General features: G+C 41.2%; 1 protein-coding gene across 1 annotated transcript in view; it reads right to left on the bottom strand.

Moving 5' to 3' along the window:
• Nucleotides 1-18787, bottom strand: part of Ddx52 (DExD-box helicase 52) — a 33557-nt gene extending 14770 nt beyond the window's left edge. The window contains exons 1-12 of the mRNA XM_059271379.1: nt 18635-18787; nt 17489-17678; nt 12539-12675; nt 10956-11141; nt 9050-9193; nt 7899-8010; nt 6292-6364; nt 5306-5509; nt 3871-3961; nt 973-1095; nt 731-881; nt 101-176 (exon numbers count right to left, since the gene is read on the bottom strand). Of these exons, the coding sequence (XP_059127362.1) occupies nt 101-176; nt 731-881; nt 973-1095; nt 3871-3961; nt 5306-5509; nt 6292-6364; nt 7899-8010; nt 9050-9193; nt 10956-11141; nt 12539-12675; nt 17489-17678; nt 18635-18721 (1574 nt within the window). The 5' untranslated portion in view covers nt 18722-18787. The remainder of the gene's footprint in view (nt 1-100; nt 177-730; nt 882-972; nt 1096-3870; nt 3962-5305; nt 5510-6291; nt 6365-7898; nt 8011-9049; nt 9194-10955; nt 11142-12538; nt 12676-17488; nt 17679-18634) is intronic.
• Between the last annotated feature and the right edge of the window lie 2115 nt (nt 18788-20902).

Below are 20902 nucleotides of genomic sequence, written 5' to 3'. Positions count from 1 at the left end.
TCTTAAGTTTGGGGGAGGGGAGGGTGGTAGGAGTGACGCTAGAATCAAAACATGCCAGACCAGAGCTCTACACTGAGCTGCAACCCAGCCCCTAATTTACCTTCTTAGTAATGGTTTATCATCTTCAGTGAAAAATGTAACAGCCTTTCCCCTATTCCCTGCTCTTCCAGTTCGACCTAGGAGAAAGCAGACCACAAGTTCCTGATTTTTGTTTTTTACCGGAAGGAAACTCTCAAGGTTCACATCAAGGTCACTGAGGGTTGAAGAGATGGCTCAGTGGATGTATCGTTTGCTGCACAAACATGAAGACAGGAGTTCAAATCCCCGGAATCCATGGCAAAGCCAGAAGCCCCAAGATGTGTCTACAATCCCTATGTCCCTATGTTAAGACGGCGGCAGAGAGCAGGGAATCAATCCATGGAAATTCACAGGCAGCTACCCCAAATGCATACAATAAGGACAAGGAAGTCCCTGCCTTAATCATAATGGAAAGTTGAGGACCAACACCTGATGTTTTCCTCCAACTTCCACACCATGAGCATGCTCACACACATCATTAAATTAGGAAAATGTACACGTACACACACACACACACACACACACACACACACACACACACGCCACTGAATTTTCATAGAACCAAAACCCAGATAGTGAGTATGTCCAAAGGGAACAGCAGAGGTGCTGAGAAAGCTGAATGGGCAACAGGGCATGAAAACGAAAGGCTCACCTATCCTATGGATGTACTCCACTGAGCTGGTTGGAAAATCGTAATTGATGACCAGGTTTACTCCTTTAAAGTCAATCCCTCTTGCGAGCAAGGCTGTACAAATAAGAACCCAGATTTTACCTGCTCTGAAGCTGTGGACTGTGTTATCTCGCTGGTGAAAGAAGACACGTTAAATGCTTTAGTACCATTCTAGAATGGAAAACAAGCAGTGCATGATGTTTGTAGTACAGTTGACTTTCTACCTGCTGCTGTGTTCTTTCTGCATGAATGACGTCCACATTAATACCTTCATATATGAGCTCATGAAAAAGTTCTTTAGCCCTTTCAATGGACTGAACAAAAACAAGAACAGGTGGATTGAAACCCTAGAAGAAGCAAAAATACATACATATAACTTACAAGAAAGAAAGAATACAATCAGCATCTCATAATATGTCTTCAGTCCACAAATAACCCATTCAATTTAGTGCACTGTCATGGAAAGTTTTATGTCAACCTGACATAAAACCTGAGTCATCTGGGAAGAGGGACTATTACCTGAAAAAACCACCTCCGTAAGATTTGCCTATAGGCAAATGTGTAGTGCATTTTCTTAACTAATGATTGATAGGTCAACCCACTGTGGGTGGTGCCATCTCTAGGCAGGTGATCCCAGAGTGCTATAAGAAAGTAGGCTGAACAAGCTAGTGGGTAGCAAGCCATTAAGCAGCAGCAGCACCCTTCCATCACCTCTACATCAGTTCCTGCCTCCAGGTGCCTGTTCTGACTTTCCTCAATGATGGATTCTGATGTGGAACTGTAAGCTGAAATAAACCCTTCCTCCTCAAGTTGCTTTATTTTTGGTCACAGTGGTTTTTTTTTGGGGGGGGGGGGAATTTCAAGACAAGGTTTCTCTGTGAAGTTTTGGTGCTTGTCCTGGATCTCATTCTGTAGATCAGGCCGGCCTCGAACTCACAGAGATCAGCCTGGCTCTGCCTCCCGAGTGCTGGGATTAAAGGTGGCTGGTCAGAGTGTTTTATCAGAGCAATAGAAATTCTGAGACATGCACTTTCATTGCCAGTGTCTAAATCTGCCTTCATCTCCCTCATCATCTACCCTCTACAATGGGTTCTTCTCACTGTCCTTGGACTATATTCTTTTTTTTTTTTTAAGATTTATTTATTTATTATGCATACAGCATGTATGACTGCAGGCCAGAAGAGGGCACCAGATCTCATTACAGATGGTTGTGAGCCATCATGTGGTTGCTGGGAATTGAACTCAGGAACTCTGGAAGAGCAATCAGTGCTCTTAACCTCTGAGCCATCTCTCCAGCCCTGGACTATATTCTTTATCTTACCAATTCCAATAAACCTGCCTTCCTACAATAATATATACCCATGTTAAAACCACCAACTCTTAGCCCCAGAACTTTGATTCTGCACATAATGTAAAAATCATGTCTTTAATTCAGAGCTTACCCTAACTTTAGAATTTCCCTTTATCTTAATCTTTAGTTCTAGTTGTCTCAATGTAAACAAATAAAATTGCCAATTCCCAACAGAATCAAGTAACACCTGAGCATGAGCTACCAGCTCCCAGCACACTATTTTTACATTTGCTGTCATCAAACACTGCCCTACACCTCATGTTTCCAAATGTCTCTATCAGGGATTCTTCCTTTTTGCTTTGGTTTATACTCTCTTCCAGGATCCAATGAAAGAACGAAATGTTTTAACTGCAAATACTTATTTACAAAAACTTTTATGAATCATTTCATGGAGTTCAAGACTTTCCAGAGATCATATATGGCTAAAAATCTCTGATCTAATTTCACCATATGAATACCTACAAAACCCTTAAATTTCCTAGAGGTAAAAGAACATCCTTAAGAATATCAATAAAGGTTTAAAGAGATGATTCAGAGGTTAAGAGCACTGGCTGCTCTTCTAGAGAACCTGAGTTCAATTCCCAGCAACTACATGCTGGCTCATAACCATCTATAATGAGATTTGGTGCCCTCTTCTGGCGTGCAGACATACATGCAAGCAGAACACTATACAGTAAATAAATAAATAAATCTTTGAAAAAAATCAATAAAATGAGGGTGTACATGGTAGCACACACCTATAACCCAGAACTCAGGAGGCTGAGGCAGGAGGATTCTGTTATCAAGGTCAGCCTGAGCTTTAGAGTGAGATCCTAACTCAATAAAATAAAAATAATCCTAAACAGGAGTAAATATGCACAGGCAAACATTATTATAAGTACTCTGTGTAACACATTAAATATTGAATAGCTCTTTGAAATAGATATTACAATATTTTACCAAAGTGAAAACTGCAGAGTTGGGGTGTATAGGAGGTGAGCTGTCCAAAGATAGAATGGTACAGTACAGGTAGAATCCCCAGGTCGCTCAGTTCAGAAGCCCATGTCCTAGCTCCTAAGGCATGCCTCTTGCACAGCCCCCAGTGACACACAAATGTCTTTCTTTTCCATCTTCTAACCATCCTAACTGCTCCTACTAAGGCAGTTGCCATATTGTGTTCACCTGTACGAATAGATTCCAAAAAGCAGGCTTACAATTTATATTTCTTTTTTGTTCCTTTCCCTGAACCCATTAATAGTTGATTTATTTTTAAATTTTGAATATTTATTTTATGCGAATTGGTGTTTTGCCTACATATATATATATGACCATGTGTGTGCCTGGTGCCCACAGAGGTCAGGAGAGAGTGTCAGATGCCCTGGAACTCAAGTTAGTTGTAAGGCACCATATGGGTGCTGGAAATTGAACCCAGGTTCTCTGCAAGAGCATAATAAGGGCTCTTAACCCCTAGGCAACTCTCTTTTAAACTTTCTAAGCAAGGCTTCTACTCAGTACTTACTTTAGGATAAAAAAGAAAACCAGACTCAAGGCATGATTCTTTACTAAGTGCCCCAGATCGTCTCAAGCAAACCAGCAAAGACGAGGGAACAAAGGGGACGTGGGTAGACAGATGGAGAATCAAGGCATCACCAGGCAGGTGGTCTACTCAAGCAAGGAACAGAAGACTCACCAGCACTGGATCACTATGAATGAACCAACACTAAATATAATGCTGGATGATGATAGAACATGAATGCCCTTTACCAAAAGCCAAGAATATAGTCCAATATACCTTTTTAACAAGTTCTCTCATGGCCAGAAGTTTTCCAGTCTCAGAACCAACAAAGAGAAGTTCTTGTTCAACAGTCTCAACTGCAGAATTCCTGAGAAGAAAATGCACCTTTTAAGAATCAACTTTTTATACATCTAGCCTTAGGGGTCTGGAGAGATGGCTCAGTGGTTAAGAGCACTGACTACTCTTCCAGGGGACCCGGGTTCAATTCCCAACACCCACATGGCAGCTAACATCTGTCTGTAACTCCAACATCTGACACCCTCACACAGACATACATGCAGGCAAAACACCAATGCAAATAAAAATAAATTATTAAAAAAATTAAATTTAGGGCAGGGCGGTGGTGGCGCACCCTTTAATCCCAGCACTCGGGAGGCAGAGGCAGGTGGATCTTTGTGAGTTCGAGGCCAGCCTGTGCTACAGAGTGAGTCCCAGGAAAGGCGCAAAGCTACGCAGAGAAACTCTGTCTCGAAAAACCAAAAAAAAAAAAAAAAAAAAAAAAAAATTAAATTTAAAAAAAAATCAACTTTTAGCTAGGCATGCTGTGAGGACCTGCAATCCCAGCACCTGGAGGTTGGCCCAGGCGTCTGTGAGTTTAAGGCTGATCTGCTGGGACATGGAGTAAAGCTTTGTCTCAAAAAACCAAACAGGCCAGGGGATGGCACAGAGGGTAAGGGGCCTGCTATGTAAACTGGTTAGCCTGAGACTGATTCAATTCCTGACAGTGTCTTCTGAGCACCATGTATGCACCTGTGTGACACATCACCGACTTTCCCGAGGCTTTCCTTCCATACACGGGTGCTGGGATCTAACTCCGGTTGGCAGGCTTGGTGGAAAGCACCTTACTGTTGAGCCATCTTGCCAACCCATGTTTTTCCTTGGACGTTTTTTAAAAACTGTGATTGTGTATTTATTTAGCATGAAATGCCTATCTACCTCAAACCCTTTTTTAGTGCTGAAGAATGGAACAGAGATCTCATGCTAAGTAACTGTTCTTTCCATCACTGACTATAACTGGTACTTAACAGAATCATGTTTTGTACCAGAATTACTTATCAAGTGGTTAAGTAACACCAGCTTTTTCCATGTGGTCCTACTTAAACAAACACTCAAAGAACCTAAGTAGGAGTGGCCACAGAGCTTATGGCATGTTTTGTGAATGAAATAAAGCTATGATGATGAGAAGAATAACATGCAAACATGAATCTTTCATTGTGCAATTTTGAAAATAAATCCTTAATTTAGACTTTAAAAAACACATTTCTATCAGTAAAACTTTTCTTGCTCGTTGGTGTCATGCCAAACAAACCTCTCACTGAGTCAAAACAAACATACAAAACCCCCTTACTTTAAGACAAGTGCGGTGTGTGTGTGTGTGTGTGTGTGTGTGTGTGTGTGTGTGTGTGTGTAATGTGAAAGAACAACTCTTTACCTTGCTCCGATGGATACGGTAACGACATTGTCCAGGTTGAGTTTGCACCACTGTTCAACATCATATGCAAAAGTTGCGCTGAACATTGCTCTTTTGACCTTGTGGGATGTGCAGGCCAGGAAAATGGAAGCCAGCTGGTCTCTAAATCCAGTTTTGCCGTCTTCAAATAGTTTGTCCGATTCATCTACTACCAGCCATTCCACACTAAGAAATAGCAAAACAACCTGTGGTTACTGAACTTGAAGATCTGGAACACTTCACCAAACTGTCAGGATACATGGGAAAAAAGTCCCATAATGATGCTGTTTTGATTCACTTTATCAAATGAGAAAAAAAATGTACAAGAAAAAAATAGCACAAAAACATTATAAACGTAGCTCAGTCACCTATTTTAAATCCTCAAAGACAAGCTGTATTAGCCACGACAGAGATTCCATTGCTTTTGCTGAAAGATGTGAAAAGGTCTGGGGGTCATGTACTGTTTATCAAGTGTGTCATTTTCTTTCTGACTAGTTGTTTTTTTTCTATTAGTTAATTCAAGCTATCACATTCTCAGCACTACACCGACACAAGCTGGCAGACAGCATGCACCAAAGGACAATAATAAAAGCAACTGAGAACAAAATAGAACTGTGATGGATGATATTGACTGTCAACCTGACAGGATCCAGAATCACCAGAGACAAGCCTCTGGGCTCGTTTGTGAGGATTATCTAGACCAGGTTAACTGAGGTTGGAACCCATTGTACAAACCACACCCCTGGATGAGGTCCAGCACTGAATAAAAAGGAGAAAGCAAGCTAGAAGCCAACAGCCATCATTTTCTACTTCCTAACTGTGGCTGTGAGGAGACCTGGTGCCTCACCTTCTGCCCCAATGAATGAACTATATCCCTTCCTCCTTAAATCAGTTTGTCATATGTTTAGTCACAGTAAAGAGAAAACCAATAAGATAAGCAGGTAAACGAAAGATACAAAATGCTGTACCTTGTCAGGTCTATCCCTGGTGGATCCTGCTTTAACAAGTAGATCAGTCGATTTGGAGTAGTCACAAGAATATCTACAGGAAAAACAAATGGTAGAAATTGCAAAAATAAAAGGCATTCCTTTGACACAGAATTAAGCCTTCAGAATTTCAGATAACAACCTTAAGTGGGAAGGGAAGAGCAGTTAAATAAAAAAATTCTTTAGTAAGCCAGTACACATTTTTTCCTCCACCACAGCATGAGACTCTCTATTTCTACTCTATTGTACTTGAGCAGCTCCCCAACCTTTTCACTGCCTGAGACAGTCTTGCTGTGTAGTTCAGACTCCCTCAAACTCATGACCATCTTATCCCTGCCTATTGTCATTGGTTGCTGCGCTCCTCCCCACCCCAGAGCAAAAGCCAAGGCCTTCTATTCCACATGTCAGGCCACTGGACTACACTGCAGCCATTTCAACTTGCAGCAGCCAACACTGTGTCATCCTAAGCCCAGGCTGCCCTAAGAACTCCTCTGATCCTCCTGCCTCAGTGCTAGGACTGCAGGTGTGAGTCACCATGCTTGGCTTGAAAAATTTTAAATGAAATCTTTCTCAGAGCTCAAGTTAAAAGCAAATTCTCTGGTGCACAGAAGGGGAGATGTGTAATCCATTCTTACCTGCCATGGCATTTCCATGGCAGAGCAAAAATCAAGGGCATGAGGTGGGATTTCCCAAGCCTAGCACTGCTGACATGTTGAGGCACACAACTTTCTGTAGACAGCTGTCTAGGGCATTGTAGGGTCTTCATGGTATTTCTAGCCTCTATCCACAATGGGATATTGGTTCCCCAGCTGCAACAACTACAAATACCCACATACAGCCAAATGTCACTGTGGTGACTGGTGGGGAGTCATCTGAGATGCAGGCACAGATCTTCTGAGTGAAATGGGGAGGAAAATCTATGTTCAGCTTCTTCAAAAATAACTAATTAGCCAAGTGGTGGTGGTGAATGCCTTTAATCTCAGCACTGGGAGGCAGAGGCAGGTAGATCTCTGTGAGCTCAAGGCTACTTTGGTCTACAGAGCTAGTTCTAGGACAGCCAGAACGGTTACACAGAGAAACCCTGTTTAGAACAACAACAACAAAACAAAAACAAACTAAATAAAGCCAGGCATGGTAGCCCATGCCTTTAATCCCAGCACTCAGGAGTTTGAGGCCACCTTGGTCTACAGAATAAGTTCCTGGACTGCAAGGAATACACAGATAAACCCTGTCCAATAAAATCAAATGACTAAATAGGAGCTTAGAGATGTGCCTGAATTGGTATAGTATTTGCCTACCACACACAAAGATCTAGATTCGATTCCCAGCACCACATAAATTAGGTGTGGTGGTATATGTACATCTGTGATCCCAGCACTTAGGACTCGGAAGCAAGAGGGTCAGAAGTTCAAGGTCATTCTCAACTAGATTTAAAGACAGTATGAGTTACATGAGACCTTGACTTAAAAAAAAAATTACACACACACACACACACACTCCCATGACTTGCACTGTAACAACTCTTATATAACAATTAGGACCTTTATTATTTCCAAATTCCTTAGACACACTAAGCAGGAGGTTCTTACCAAACTTCTTAGATGATTTTGGTCCAAATTTCTTAGCTGCTATTGCAGCTTTGTGGATCATGTGTATTCTGAATCCTGTACCCTCAGATATTTTAATTAATTCTCTGTGAATCTAAAACAAAAAAGTGAGAAATCCAAAGTCGTTAAGATACTAGGTCAGGATGCACAGCTTCCCTTATGCCTTTAACACATCTATCACCAACCCACAGTGCTCTGCAGGCCGACATGTAATGCTGAAAAGACAGTTTCCTCAAGATCCTAAGCTAGTTCCAAGAGTGCAGTGTGAGACGTCCTACTGCACAGCATGTGCTTACTCTACACATGGGATGGTGGAACTCATCAATGGAGAGGTCTACTTTCTCAGAAAAATGAGGTAGTTTCTTTCATTTCTTCTTTTCTTCAGACAATGTCTCATTATGTAGCTCTGGCTGGTCTAAAGCTCAGCGGTCATCTGCCTCTGCTTCCAGAATGCTGAGACTAAAGACATATGCCACCACACTCAGCTGTTTTCTGAGACAGGGTCTTGTGGAACTAAAGCTGAAGATGACTCTGAAATACTGATCCTCTTTCTTCCACCTCCCAGTGATGGAATTATAGGCATGGGCCACCATGCCTAGCAATATTTCACTTTTCTAAATGAGAAAAACAAATCTCAGCAATGATTATATCACTGTACCCTTTCAACTTCAAAGATCTTGGAGCTTTCACAAAAGAGGGATAATTGTAAAAATCATGTTATAGAAAACTACAGACATTCCAAAGAGCAGCCCACATGCTGTAATATACAGAATACTCTCTACAGGACACTGGGCCATGATAGGAGACATTCTGAGAGCTTTACCCTTAAGCAAGAAAGATATCAAAGCAAACATGAATGCATTCTCTCAAAACTCTAAATCAGCCGGGCAATGGTAGCGCACTCCTTTAATCCCAGCATTCAGGAGGCAGGCAGAGGCAGGCGGATCTCCGTAAATTCAAGGCCCACCTGGGCTGCAGAGTGAGTTCCAGGACAGGCACCAAAACTACACAGAGAAACCCTGCCTTGAAAAACCAAAAGCCAACCAACCAACCAAACAAACAAAAAAACAAAAACAAAAAAAATAAACAAAAACAAACAAACAAACAAAAAACCAAAAAACTCTAAGTCATACCTGGCTGGCAAGTTCTCGAGTTGGGGATATAACCAGAGCTCGAAAGCCTTTATTTTCGGGTTGTCTCAGCTGCATTAAAATGGGAATGCTAAAAGCCAGAGTCTTCCCAGATCCAGTAGGAGCAGAAGCCAGAAGTTCCCGACCCTAACAACGGAACACAGTAAGCACAGGACAAGTTCATCAAGTTTTCAGAGCCTGGTTAAACAATGTGAGCAGCCATGGAAACAACAAATAAACTGAATGAAATAAATCCAACTGTTCACACTCTCCCCACCTGACTTCCTCATCTCTTGTTTTCTAACACCTCAGCCTTGCCATTGCGGCCCCAACAGTGTTTCTGAGCCCAGCCACTAATGTCTATTTGGATGGTAAGCAACATGGACAACTAAAACCCAAAGAGAATCCGAACTACTGTCTCAAGTTTTCTTTCCTATTCAACTCTGTTACCAAAGCATATACACCAATGACCTTTTATCCCAGTATCTGTACTGCTCAATCCCTTTGGGAAGATTTTGTTAAATAACACAAAGAGTTAGAATTAAAAACTGGTAATGACCTAGATGTCAAGAGTATTTACAGGTGACAATCTTCAAAGGGGTCACTGTAATTCTTAAAGCTTTAAGCTGAAATAATTGTAGAAATAACGTCAGAGGAAATGAAGTGCAAATTCAATAAATGTGAGTCAATAATATCATTCAAATATGAGTATATTCTCATTTCAATACACAAAGCAAAGAACCAATATAATAGGTGAAAAGGTAACTCATATCTTTATCTACCTGAACTAATGGTCAAGTTGATTATTTTGTAAATGGGGAGAAGGAAAAAGAGAGAGGAAAAAAAGAAGAATGGAAGGGAGAAAATAAAGGAAGAGAAAAAGGGACGGAAGAAAAGAGGGAAGTAGGGGATTTTCCCCATCTATTATTTGTTTGTTTACTTGGTTGGATAGTTGGGTTTTCGAGACAGTCTTTCTGTGTTGCTCTGGCTGTCATGGAACTCAATCTGTAGACCAGGCTGGGCTTGAACTCAGAGATCCTCCAAGTGCTGGGATTAAAGGTGTGCATCACCACTGCCTAGCTGTATCATTGTTATTTTTTAAAAATCCTTCAGAAAATTTTAGTTTCCAAAAATCTCAGCTAATTTACAGATCTATTAACAAGTGATTTGATAAATACATTGTTAATATATTCATACAATGGAATGCTATTTAGTAACAGATGTGTTGTAAGTTTCAAAAATGTTATGTAAAAGAAGTCAAGATTAGTGACAACCCTACCTGAAATCCTAGAAGTAAAACATAACATGGTAATCAAAATACTGTTGTTGTTGTTTTTCTGGGCAGGGTAGGGTAAGGAATAAACAGCAGGGCACAACAGAATTTTCTGAGGTGTATAGAAATGTATGCCTCCATTGGAGAACAATTACATTACATAGATTACACATTGTTCAGACTCACTAAACTATGCTTAAAGTCAGTATGCTTTATTGTATGTAAGGGATATTTCAATAATAAAGGGTATTGAGGAAAAACTAAGTTGGATTATATATAAGAACTTTAAAAAAACTAAGAATGAAAAGACAAACACAATGTTCATGCTAAGAGGGTTTAAATGCTTCTTGAAAAAGAATACTTGAGAGTCAGACACAGTGGCACATACCCAAAGTCCCAGCACTCAAGAGGTAAAGGCAGCAGGACTATGGATTCAAGGCTATGTCTACACACACGAGGTACTGATAAAGGAAATCTTCTTGTGATGAGCAGGTTTTATGGGCACAATCACTTGAGACAGACTTTCAAAGCAAATGAAGGATTTAACGGGACCAAAGGTGGAAAGGATTTCAGGGGACAGAGAAGAGAATGAGGACACAGGGGAATGTCACAGGCATCCTAGATCTTCACACTCACATGCAGCATAACTGGAATGGCTTGCATCTGAATTGGTGTGGGCACTTGGAAACCTGCATCTAAAATGTTCTGGAGCAATCGAGAACTGATTTTATATTCTTGGTCAAGCTGCTGAAATGTAGCAATTGGGTCAGGAAGATCAGTTCCTTGTACATGTATCTTGTGTTTGTTCCGGAAGAAGTTGATCTGTAAATTGAGACACAGGAGCCACCATGGATTAGGCCAAACAACAACAACAACAACAACCTTAGAGGTTCTAAACAGCAGAAACAGTTCTGGGATAAGCTATAATGACACATGAAACTTTGTGCTTAAATTCAAGTCCCCAATCAGCACAGACACTAAGTACATTTTGTGGTATTCACAGCCGGAAGACCTTCACAGATGATGGGACCCACCTGTCTGTGCTTTCAAATCGAAGTTAAGAGATGTATCATGCACTGTAATGTGTTTCCATCACACTTGTAACTTACATGACTTTTCAGAAACTTTTAGAAGGCAAGCACTGAAATTATGTTTTCAATCTTGGCATACAAATGCCAGTGCTCTTTAATATTCAAAAACAAGAACAAGCTAATCAGCCCTTGTGTTTCCTAAAACTGAGTGACAAGGGTAGAGTTTAATGATGTTGATTGGGCAACTTCTTTATCTTCCAGTCCACAGAGAGCCACATTTTGGCTTCTGGGTTACTGAAGCACAGCACCATAGCCCCTGAAGAAACACTACAATCTCCACCAGCAAAGTGGAAGGGCACAGGAAGTGATGGTGCCAGTCACTGTTTTTTCATGACCTAGAACCTTATCACAAAGTGCCCTCCTTAAGAATTTTAACCCTCCACAGGTACAGTGGCACACACCTGTAATCCTGACAGTTGGGAGGTAGAGGTAGGAGAATCAGGAGATCCATGTAGGCCACATGAGATCCTATCTCAAACAAACAAACAACAAACGGAATTCTAACCCTGAAATCCCTGCAGAAGAAAATACTTTTAAACCAGTAAGTTCAACACCAAAGAGAAAGGGAGCCAGATTTCATGTTTATCAAAAGGAGTTTAAATATTTGAATTAAAAAAATAATTTATCTTATGCATATGAATGTTTTTGCCTGTATGTATGTATGAGCACTGTGTGCCTGATGCCTATAGAGATGCCTGCAGAGGCCAGAACAGAATCAGATCTCCTGGAGCTGGAGTTACAGATGGTTGTGAGCTGCCATGTGGGGCCTGGGAACTGAACCTGGGTCCTCTGAAAGAGTAGCCAGTGTTCTTAACCATTGAGCCATCTCTCCAGCCCAAGAAACTTGAAAGTTTTAATTCTAAGCACACTATTACTCTTGAAACTTGAGGAGGTCAAGAACTACGTAAACACACTATGTACCTATGAACAACTAGAACTAAATTCTTTCCATCTGATCTTCTTTTGATCATAAGCAAACACTTCCAGCACCGCACCGATGGCTACAGAAAGACTTTACTACAGTAAAACCTAAACAAATGTAATTAGTCTTCCATCTTAATAAATCCACAAAACCAAGTCCAGGGAAAACTCTATGTATTCTTTTGGGAAGCCAAAATATTTTCAAACCTTTTCCTTCCTGAGATGTTCCAACTTTCCTGAAGTTAGCTTCTTTTCTCCTTTGGCTTTGTTCTCTTCTTGAATCTTTGCTTCCACAGAGGAAGTCCACTGTATAGTAGTGTCAAAGTCTTCTTGAGCAGTAATTTCTGTATTTTTAAAATCAAAAGTTACCAACAGCAACAGTGTTAGGTGTGCCACACTGGCTACATGGCACACTAAAGCAGAAAAAGTATCAGCAGGTCCCACTGGGGAAGAAAGGTTAATAGTGCACATAAGGCTAGAAATAGGCGAGCCGTACTGGTGGTGCAGTCAGGGCATGGAAGCTTGCTCTCTTCCTTTTGTTGGTTGTTTCGGTTGTCTTCAAATAAGAGATGAACTAAAAATTACAGAAGTAATACGGCAGCTTTTGTTTACCAAAAAACAAGCTAGAAAGAATTATGAAGACAGGAAGATTTCATGTGCAACAGCAATAAAACCATAATGCGCAGGGCCATCCACTATTATAAAGACAGCAATTCTCGCTGTATCTATAAAGAACACTGGCTCAATTAAAAGCAGTCACAATTGTCTTAGAGACCAGATTAGCTATAATGTTTGCATGGTAGAACAAATACGTGAGAATAATCTAAAAAAAAATTCTATGAGTAGTGAGCAAAGATCTTTACTGAATATTTCATGTTTTTTACAGAGTCTCATTTAGCCCAGCCTGGCCTTAAACTTGCTATGTAGGTAAGACTCACCTTGAACTTCTCAACTTTATACCTATACCTAAGTGATGAGATTATAGGCAAGTACCACAATGCCTGGGTTTCTAATTGATATATATATTTTTAATGTGTATGACTGTTTTGTCTGTGTACAATGTATACGCCATGTATCTAGGGAATCCAAAAGAGGGCATCAGATCCCCTGGAACTGGAGTTATAGGCAGTATAAGGTGCCATGTGGGTGCTAGGAATTAAACCTGGATCCTCTAAAAGAGCAGTCAGTGCTTTTAACTGCTAAGCCATCTCTCCAGCTCCTCTATGGAATTTTAAAAACACAATTATTGAGTGTGAGACATAACTCACATTCAATAAAAATGCATACATTTTAAGGTATAGAGGGGAGACTGGGGATCAGTGTATATGTATATGAGATGTAGCTCAGCGGCAGAGAGCTTATCTAGTTTGGATGTGGTCCTAGGTGGCCTCTAGCACACTACATATGTGTGTGTGATAATATGCCCTGCCAGTTTGTCTGCTGTTCTGCTTTTTGTTTTGTTTTTAGATATAATGTCACAACAATTCAAACAAGTGATGCTTGTATGAGAACACAGGAATATAAGTCAACCAAATAGAACAGAGTCCACAGACAGTCTTGAATAAAAAGTGGGAAATAAGTTTACAATAAAAGTTATATTTGAGCTGTGTCTGACTGGGCATGCCTATAATCCCAGCGTAAGGGAGGGAGAGACAGGATCTACTAGGCTGAAAAAACAAACACAAAGCTATGGAAAAAGACTTTAGTTCCCTGTTCACTCTTTTTTCTTTTCTTTCTTTCTTTCTTTTTTTAAAGACAGGGTCTCACTATGTAGCCCTGGCTGACCAGGAACTTGATATATAGACCAGGCTGGCCACCAACTCAGAGATCTGCCTGCCCCTGCCTACTGGGATTAAAGGCATGTGCCACCACACCCATCCCATTCACTCTTTATAACAAATAAACCAACAGAATTGAAGATATCAATGTTACAAAATGAAGCAACAGGTAGGAAAATGTAAGAGGATCTCTGAGCTAATTTTCATAATATATGAAGTTTATTTAACTATGAAGAAATGGATGAATAACCTACTGCAAAAGGAATGTGAAATATGAAGAGACAAATTCACAGAAAGAGAAAACTCCCTGTATTTCCAGTAGGTATCTCAGGGAAGAATTACGAGAGAGAGAGAGAGAGAGAGAGAGAGAGAGAGAGAGAGAGAGAGAGAGAGAAAGACAGAGACAGAGACACAGAGACACAGAGAGAGAGACAGAGAGACAGAGAAACAGACAGACAGAGAGAGACAGAGACAGACAGACAGAGAGAGAGAGAGGGAGGGAGGAATGGGGGAAGGGAAAGAGAGGGAAGACTTTTTCAGGCAGTGGTGCACATCTGCATTCAGCTTGTGGAGGAGAATCACTTGTGCCTAGCAGTCCAAGGTAAAGCCTGGTTAACACAGACAGCAGTACTAATAAACCCCAATCACCAATTAATCTACAACCCTAACATTTCTAATTGAAAATAGATACATATATCATAGATCAACAGCCTACATACATTTATTACTGAATAGTTACAGTACACATCTATGTATTTCTGATTGCACAACATTTGAATCCTTTCTCTAAATTTGTGGCATTTCTTTTTTAACAGTAGGCAAAGGTTTCATCATCTTCCTTGAAGCTAGGGAAAGAAAACACTTCTACAATGTACTAGCAGAAATATGGAAACATAGTAAATGTCCCTGACACAGGCACTAGTCAAACCGGGTATGGACTAGCCCTACAGAGTACCATGGCATACTACATCGTGTTACAAAGAAGACACTCTGCTTCTGAGTGACACAATGTTTCTGGTAGATTATTCTATAATATCTAAATTTAAATCGACTTGACAAGTCTGCAATTCTAAGTATCTGTTGGACAGATATAGTCATACAAACAGACAAACAGACAATGATAAGTACCGACGATTTTTAACACTACAACAGCTGAAGTATGGAAATAAACTAAATGCCAATCATAGACGATCTTATAAAAATCAAACTTTAGGGCTGGTGAGACCGCTCAGCAGGTAAAGGTGCTAACCCTCAAGCCTGACAACATGAGACTGATCCCCAAAATGTACACGACAGAAGAGACTAGACTCCTGCAGGATGTCCTCTGACCTTCACATGTGCAGCACTGTATCTCTCTCTCTCTCTCTCTCTCTCTCTCTCTCTCTCTCTCTCTCTCTCTCTCTCTCTCTCACACACACACACACACACACACACACACCACTAAAAAGAAATCAAACTTAAATCAATTGTAGAACATAATGGTATATGATGCTGTGTTAAAGAGAACAATTCAGTGAACTTCCTATTGATTCCAAACAATTCCAAAATACCTGAGAGAGAGAAAGAGAGAGCAAGAGAGCGAGAGAGAGAGAGCGAGAGCGAGAGAGAGAGAGAGAGAGAGAGAGAGAAAGAGAAAGAGAGAGAGAAAGAGAGAGAGAGAGCGAGCAGTGACAAGAGGATTGCCCTAAGTTTAAGGCCATCTCAGTCTACATACCCAGTTCCATGCCAGCCAGGACCATGCAAGACCTTCTCAAAACATGGGAGGAAGTAGGAGTAGAGAGGAGGGGAAAGGTCATAACAGAAAGTATATAGAGAATTTATAAAGTACATAAGTATATGAAAATAACATACCCAGGTTTTTTGAAGAAAGATATAAGGTAGTATGAATACAGTACCTCTAGAAAAATATAATAGAACTAGGGAACAAGAGATAAATATTGGAAAAGAAATTTACTCGGCATCATTGTATAATTTAGGTATTTATTTTATAAAAAAGGTAAATGGCTAGGAAACTTAATAGACATAACACATAAATGCTCCTATAAAGTATTTTCTATACAGGGGAAAAAGAAGGAAAGAAAAACTATGGGAAGAAAGAGATAATTCACAAAAGCTGAAATGAAGCATCCATAAAGCATATAAAAAGATGTTCAAAGCCGGGTGGTGGTGGCGCACACAGCACTTGGGAGGCAGAGCCAGGTGGATCTCTGTGAGTTCGAGGCTAGCCTGGTCTACAGAGCGAGATCCAGGACAGGCACCAAAAATATACAGAGAAACCCTGTCTCCAAAAACCAAAAAAAAAAAAAAAAAAAATGTTCAAAGCCAGATAAAGTGGTATGGGTCTTCAATCTTAGCACTCAGAAGGCAGATACAGGCAGATCTCTGAATTCGAGGGCAGCCTGGTCTACATAGTGAGTTCCAAGACAGTCAGAGCTACAGAGCAACCCTGCCTCAAAACAAACAGATGTTCAACCTCAATTATCAAGAAAACACAAAATTTAAAAGGGGGAGGGTTACAGCTCAGCGAACAGAGAGCAGAGTACTTATCTAGTGTGCATGAAGCCTAGGTTCAATTCCCCAGCACAGCATAAAACCAGGTGATGGCGCATATCTAAAAAAATGACAGCACTTGGGAGGTGGAGACAAAATGAGCAAGTGTTCAGGGTCACTCTTAACTATAAGACGAAGTTAAAGGGCAGCTGAGGGTACAGACTTGTCTGAAAATTATAATAGTAATATCTAAATTAATCAAAAGTTTCATTAAGTAGATTGGCAAAAAAGAAAAAAGAAAAATTAAGACCAATAATAATAGTACTAGGTCAGATGTGGTAGCTCATGTCTGTAATCCCAGCATCTGGTTAACCCCAGCCCTTGGTTTAATGAAATCTATTATTATTGGGGTTGGGGGTGGGGAGACCGTGCCATAGCACGTGTGTAGAGGTCAAAGGAAAACATCATGGAGTCAGTTCTATCCTTCCACCTTTATGTGGGTTCTGGGGATCAAACTCAGGTCCCCAGGCTTCTGTGGCAAAATCTTTATCTGCTATCTCACCTCAGTGGCCTCCAATCCCAGCCCTTAAGAATCCTTATCTCACATCAAAAACCCAGTACTGACAAAGGTATGGGAAATCATTTTGTGGTACCTATTTAAAGCAATTGTGCATACCCTTTCACAGAGTGCCTCCACTTTGGGACATTATTCTACAGAAATAGCAACCCCTGTACAAAAGGCTATGTGTGAGTATGGCAGCAATTAATAGCGAGTACCTAGATATAATCCAAATGTCATCAACAGAGGAATGGGTATGGGTTGTCTGATTTACCAGCTTGCACTTGCAACCGAAAAAAAAAAAAAATTAAACAGAAATCCAGCACTAACCTGGAATCATCTTCTTTCTCTTTTTCTTCTTGGGTTCCTTACTCCTTTCCATCAGGCCCTCTTCTGTTTGCTCCTCATTTTGGTGTGTTGGTAATGTTCCAGACTCATCTGAGACAGACTTCTTGTTTCCGAAGAAGTCTAGTCCTTGCAGCACCTCCGAAGAATCGCGATCGTATTTCCTTTTTCCGACCTAAACCCCCCCAAATTTAAATGAGATCTACTGCCAGAACGGTGTTGTTTTCATCCAACCACGACTGTCAGTATGGAGGACATGGGGTCAGTAATTCATCATTTTAACCGAAAAGGTTAAAACCAAGAATCTGTTGTGTAGTGTATTTAGGCAAATGGAATATAAAAACCAAACAAAACCCCACGCCCCTCTTTGGCCTCCTTACAGTAACAACAATGACAGCAATGAATAATGAATACTTACATATACTTACTACATGTCAAGCAAGTTTATTAGATATTAAAATTACTTCATCCTCACAGCAATTTAACCACAGCACTGCAGTCAGGACGAAGAAACACAGACATCTCCCTTCACAAAGGCTCTGTTCTTTTACAGTAAGGTTTATGTCCAAAATGTTCCACAAGTGAGCCCCGACTGGTTTCCCTTCGTGTCCACTACTTCTCTAAGACTCCCCTCCCCGCCCCGACTGGTTTCCCTTCGTGCCCACTACTTCTCTAAGACTCCCCTCCCCGCATCTCAACATCACTCTTCTGGTTGTTTACTTAAAATGCCGCTGGTTAGAACGCTGAAAAGAACCATGTCCAATACATGACAGCTATCTGCACACTAAGTCAAACCTGGGTTCGCTTCCGTCAAAGACTGTTTTCGAAATTCCTTTCCTAGTTTCTGAGAAGGGGCCTTTGAAAGGATTCTAACTTTATAAAGTAAAGTAAGAAGCCAGGAAACAAAGAGTCCGTGCCAGGCTCAACTGAGTCTACCAGGGCTCAGCAAACAGTCGTCGAGCAGTCTGGAGTAGGTCTGAAGTCAAGCTGAACCCTAAAGAAGGGGAAAGCCCGGGGTGGTCGGAGCCAGGCTTCCGGGGATCCAGCGCGCCCGCTACCCCGCTGGCAGCGGTCTCATTCTACGGACCCCGCCCCGTCCCGGGTACTCGGCTCCCCGTGTACAGTAAGCACCTGGAATCGAGCAGCGTCTGCCGAGAACCGCTTCACGTCGAACTTGGCGCCGGCTCCGAGCCGGCGAAACAGATCATAGGCATCCATCTTTACCCAGAATGCCCCGCAGCCTCACAGAGCCTGTGTACACGACTTCCTCTCCGCGACTGCTTCCGGAGAGGCCGTAGGCGGAAGTAGCTCCAGGAGGCGGAGCCTGGCTGTGGCAGGCGTGGTGGAAGTTTGGGTTGTAAATTCGTTCACGAAAGAGACCCGTCTCGTGCGCGGGAGTGTTCTAGACTTTCAGGGATAGTTCGGTGAGCAGCATGCTCACCTTCTGCACTGAAGGTTGCAGTCTAGTGGGGACGGAGATACTATTAACCAGTTCCTGTAACTTAGGAAAATGAAAAGTGCTGTGAAGCAAATAAAAAGGTTTGATGGATAGAGAAGGGGTGGAGGCTACTTACGGTTAGATTGGTCAAGTTTAATCAAGTGTTTGAACTGGGAAGGGGCCACTTTTCCAAGACATGGGAACAGCATTCCCAATAAGAGGAAACCCATCTGAAGAAGGGAAAGGGTCTGAGACATTGTTAGAACAGAAGCCAGGATCCGAGTTGCTCTCTGGTACCACAGAAAGAAGGAAAGACAAAAAGAAGAAGAAAGGGAGAGGGGAGGAAGGAAGGAAGAAAAGTTCGCTGGAACTGAGCTTTACAGACAAGCTTGAAGGGGCAAACAAACCAGATCTCAAAGCATTGTAACGGCATGGTGAAGTATTTGGATTTTAATGTGAACATGCTACAAAACCAAAAGTATTTATGGAAGGGGCAACTATTTTAGTTTATCACATTTGATTTTTAGTTTCATCCTCACTGTGTTTGAACTACCCCCCCCCCTTTTTTTTAAACCTTTGTATTGTTTCTCTCCTGGAATATAAGTCCATGAACATGAAGATCTACTTTGCTTTACTGTTGTAACACCGGTTCTTTATGCTCTCAATAAATGTTTGATAAATGAATGTGTGAAAGTGTCATACATGATTAGTTATTTGAAGAAGGGACATAGAATGGATATGAGTGGAAATGCAGAGTGAATTAGAAATGGTGTTACCTTTGGGTTGATATCTATACAAGTGTGGATAGATTTGGGATATAGTTTGGAGGTGAGTTTAATGGCTCTGAGGGATTTTGTGCTGGGGTGAGGAAAAATAATCAAAGATAATTAAGTACTAGGGCTTGGGCTGGGCTGATGGCATGCCATTTACTGAACTAAGAAAAAGGAAAAAACAGCTTTTTTAGTGGGAGACATAAAACATGGAATTGTTATGTTTTATACATATGAAGATTTCTAGTTGACTAAGTGAAGCCATCGAAGTTGGAACTTAGACCTAAGAATCAATGAAGGTGAAGGTTGAAGAAACAAAATTGGGAGCCATCAACATATAAATAGTACAGGGCATATACTCAAAGTTCACATATCTATATCATATATAGAGATAAACACATTATATATATATACACATATATATCACATATTTAACATATATGACAGGACAGAGAAAAGTAAGTTCTGGTGACACTTTCACACTCAAGTAGAGCAGGTATGGAGTGAGCATGAGATGAGATGGAGATTTCTTCTCTGATTCCTTCTTATAGCTTACAGTGGGGATATCTCGCTGTTTTAGGTATATAACTCCCCCAAAAAATAGGACTTTGAGGGGACTGGGGAGATGATGGAACAGGTAAAGACACTAACTCTGTGAACTTGATCATCCTACTTTGGTCCTGGGAACCTATGCAAAAGACCACATAAAGCATTGAAGAAGTTTGTAGCCTTTGGCTTAGCCAGGGCCAAAGTTTATCCAGGTAAATACAGTGGAGGTTACTGTGGCTCCCCCTCCAGTTATAGCCATCTGATACTGATGTTCACCAGAGAGATAACCTCCCAGGAGCTGAGAAGGCAGAGGAAAGTCCTGTGGATGGACTTGATTTCCAGGAAATGTTCAACATTATACCAATGACCCAGCTTGTGTCCCTCCTTCAGGGAATAGAGTTGTATTGCTCAATGAATTTGTGCTCTATAGCCATTACTTGAAAAGCGTGGGCTTGGAATTCAGTCTGAATCTCACAGAGATCCATGTGCCTCTACCTCCCAAGTGCTGGGGTCAAAGGCATGCACCACCATATCTGGCTGATGTGCCTCTGAATTTAGTTCTTTTCTTACTGCACTGCACTTACAGCTCCACATTTGTCCACAGTCTTTGCAGTTTCTGAGTCTGAGGTCATATGTCATGCC

Source organism: Peromyscus eremicus, chromosome 8a, assembly GCF_949786415.1.
Source record: "Peromyscus eremicus chromosome 8a, PerEre_H2_v1, whole genome shotgun sequence".
Taxonomy (NCBI): domain Eukaryota; kingdom Metazoa; phylum Chordata; class Mammalia; order Rodentia; family Cricetidae; genus Peromyscus; species Peromyscus eremicus.
The sequence above is the reverse complement of the archived record's forward strand: the minus strand, read 5'-3'. Positions and strand labels throughout refer to the sequence as shown.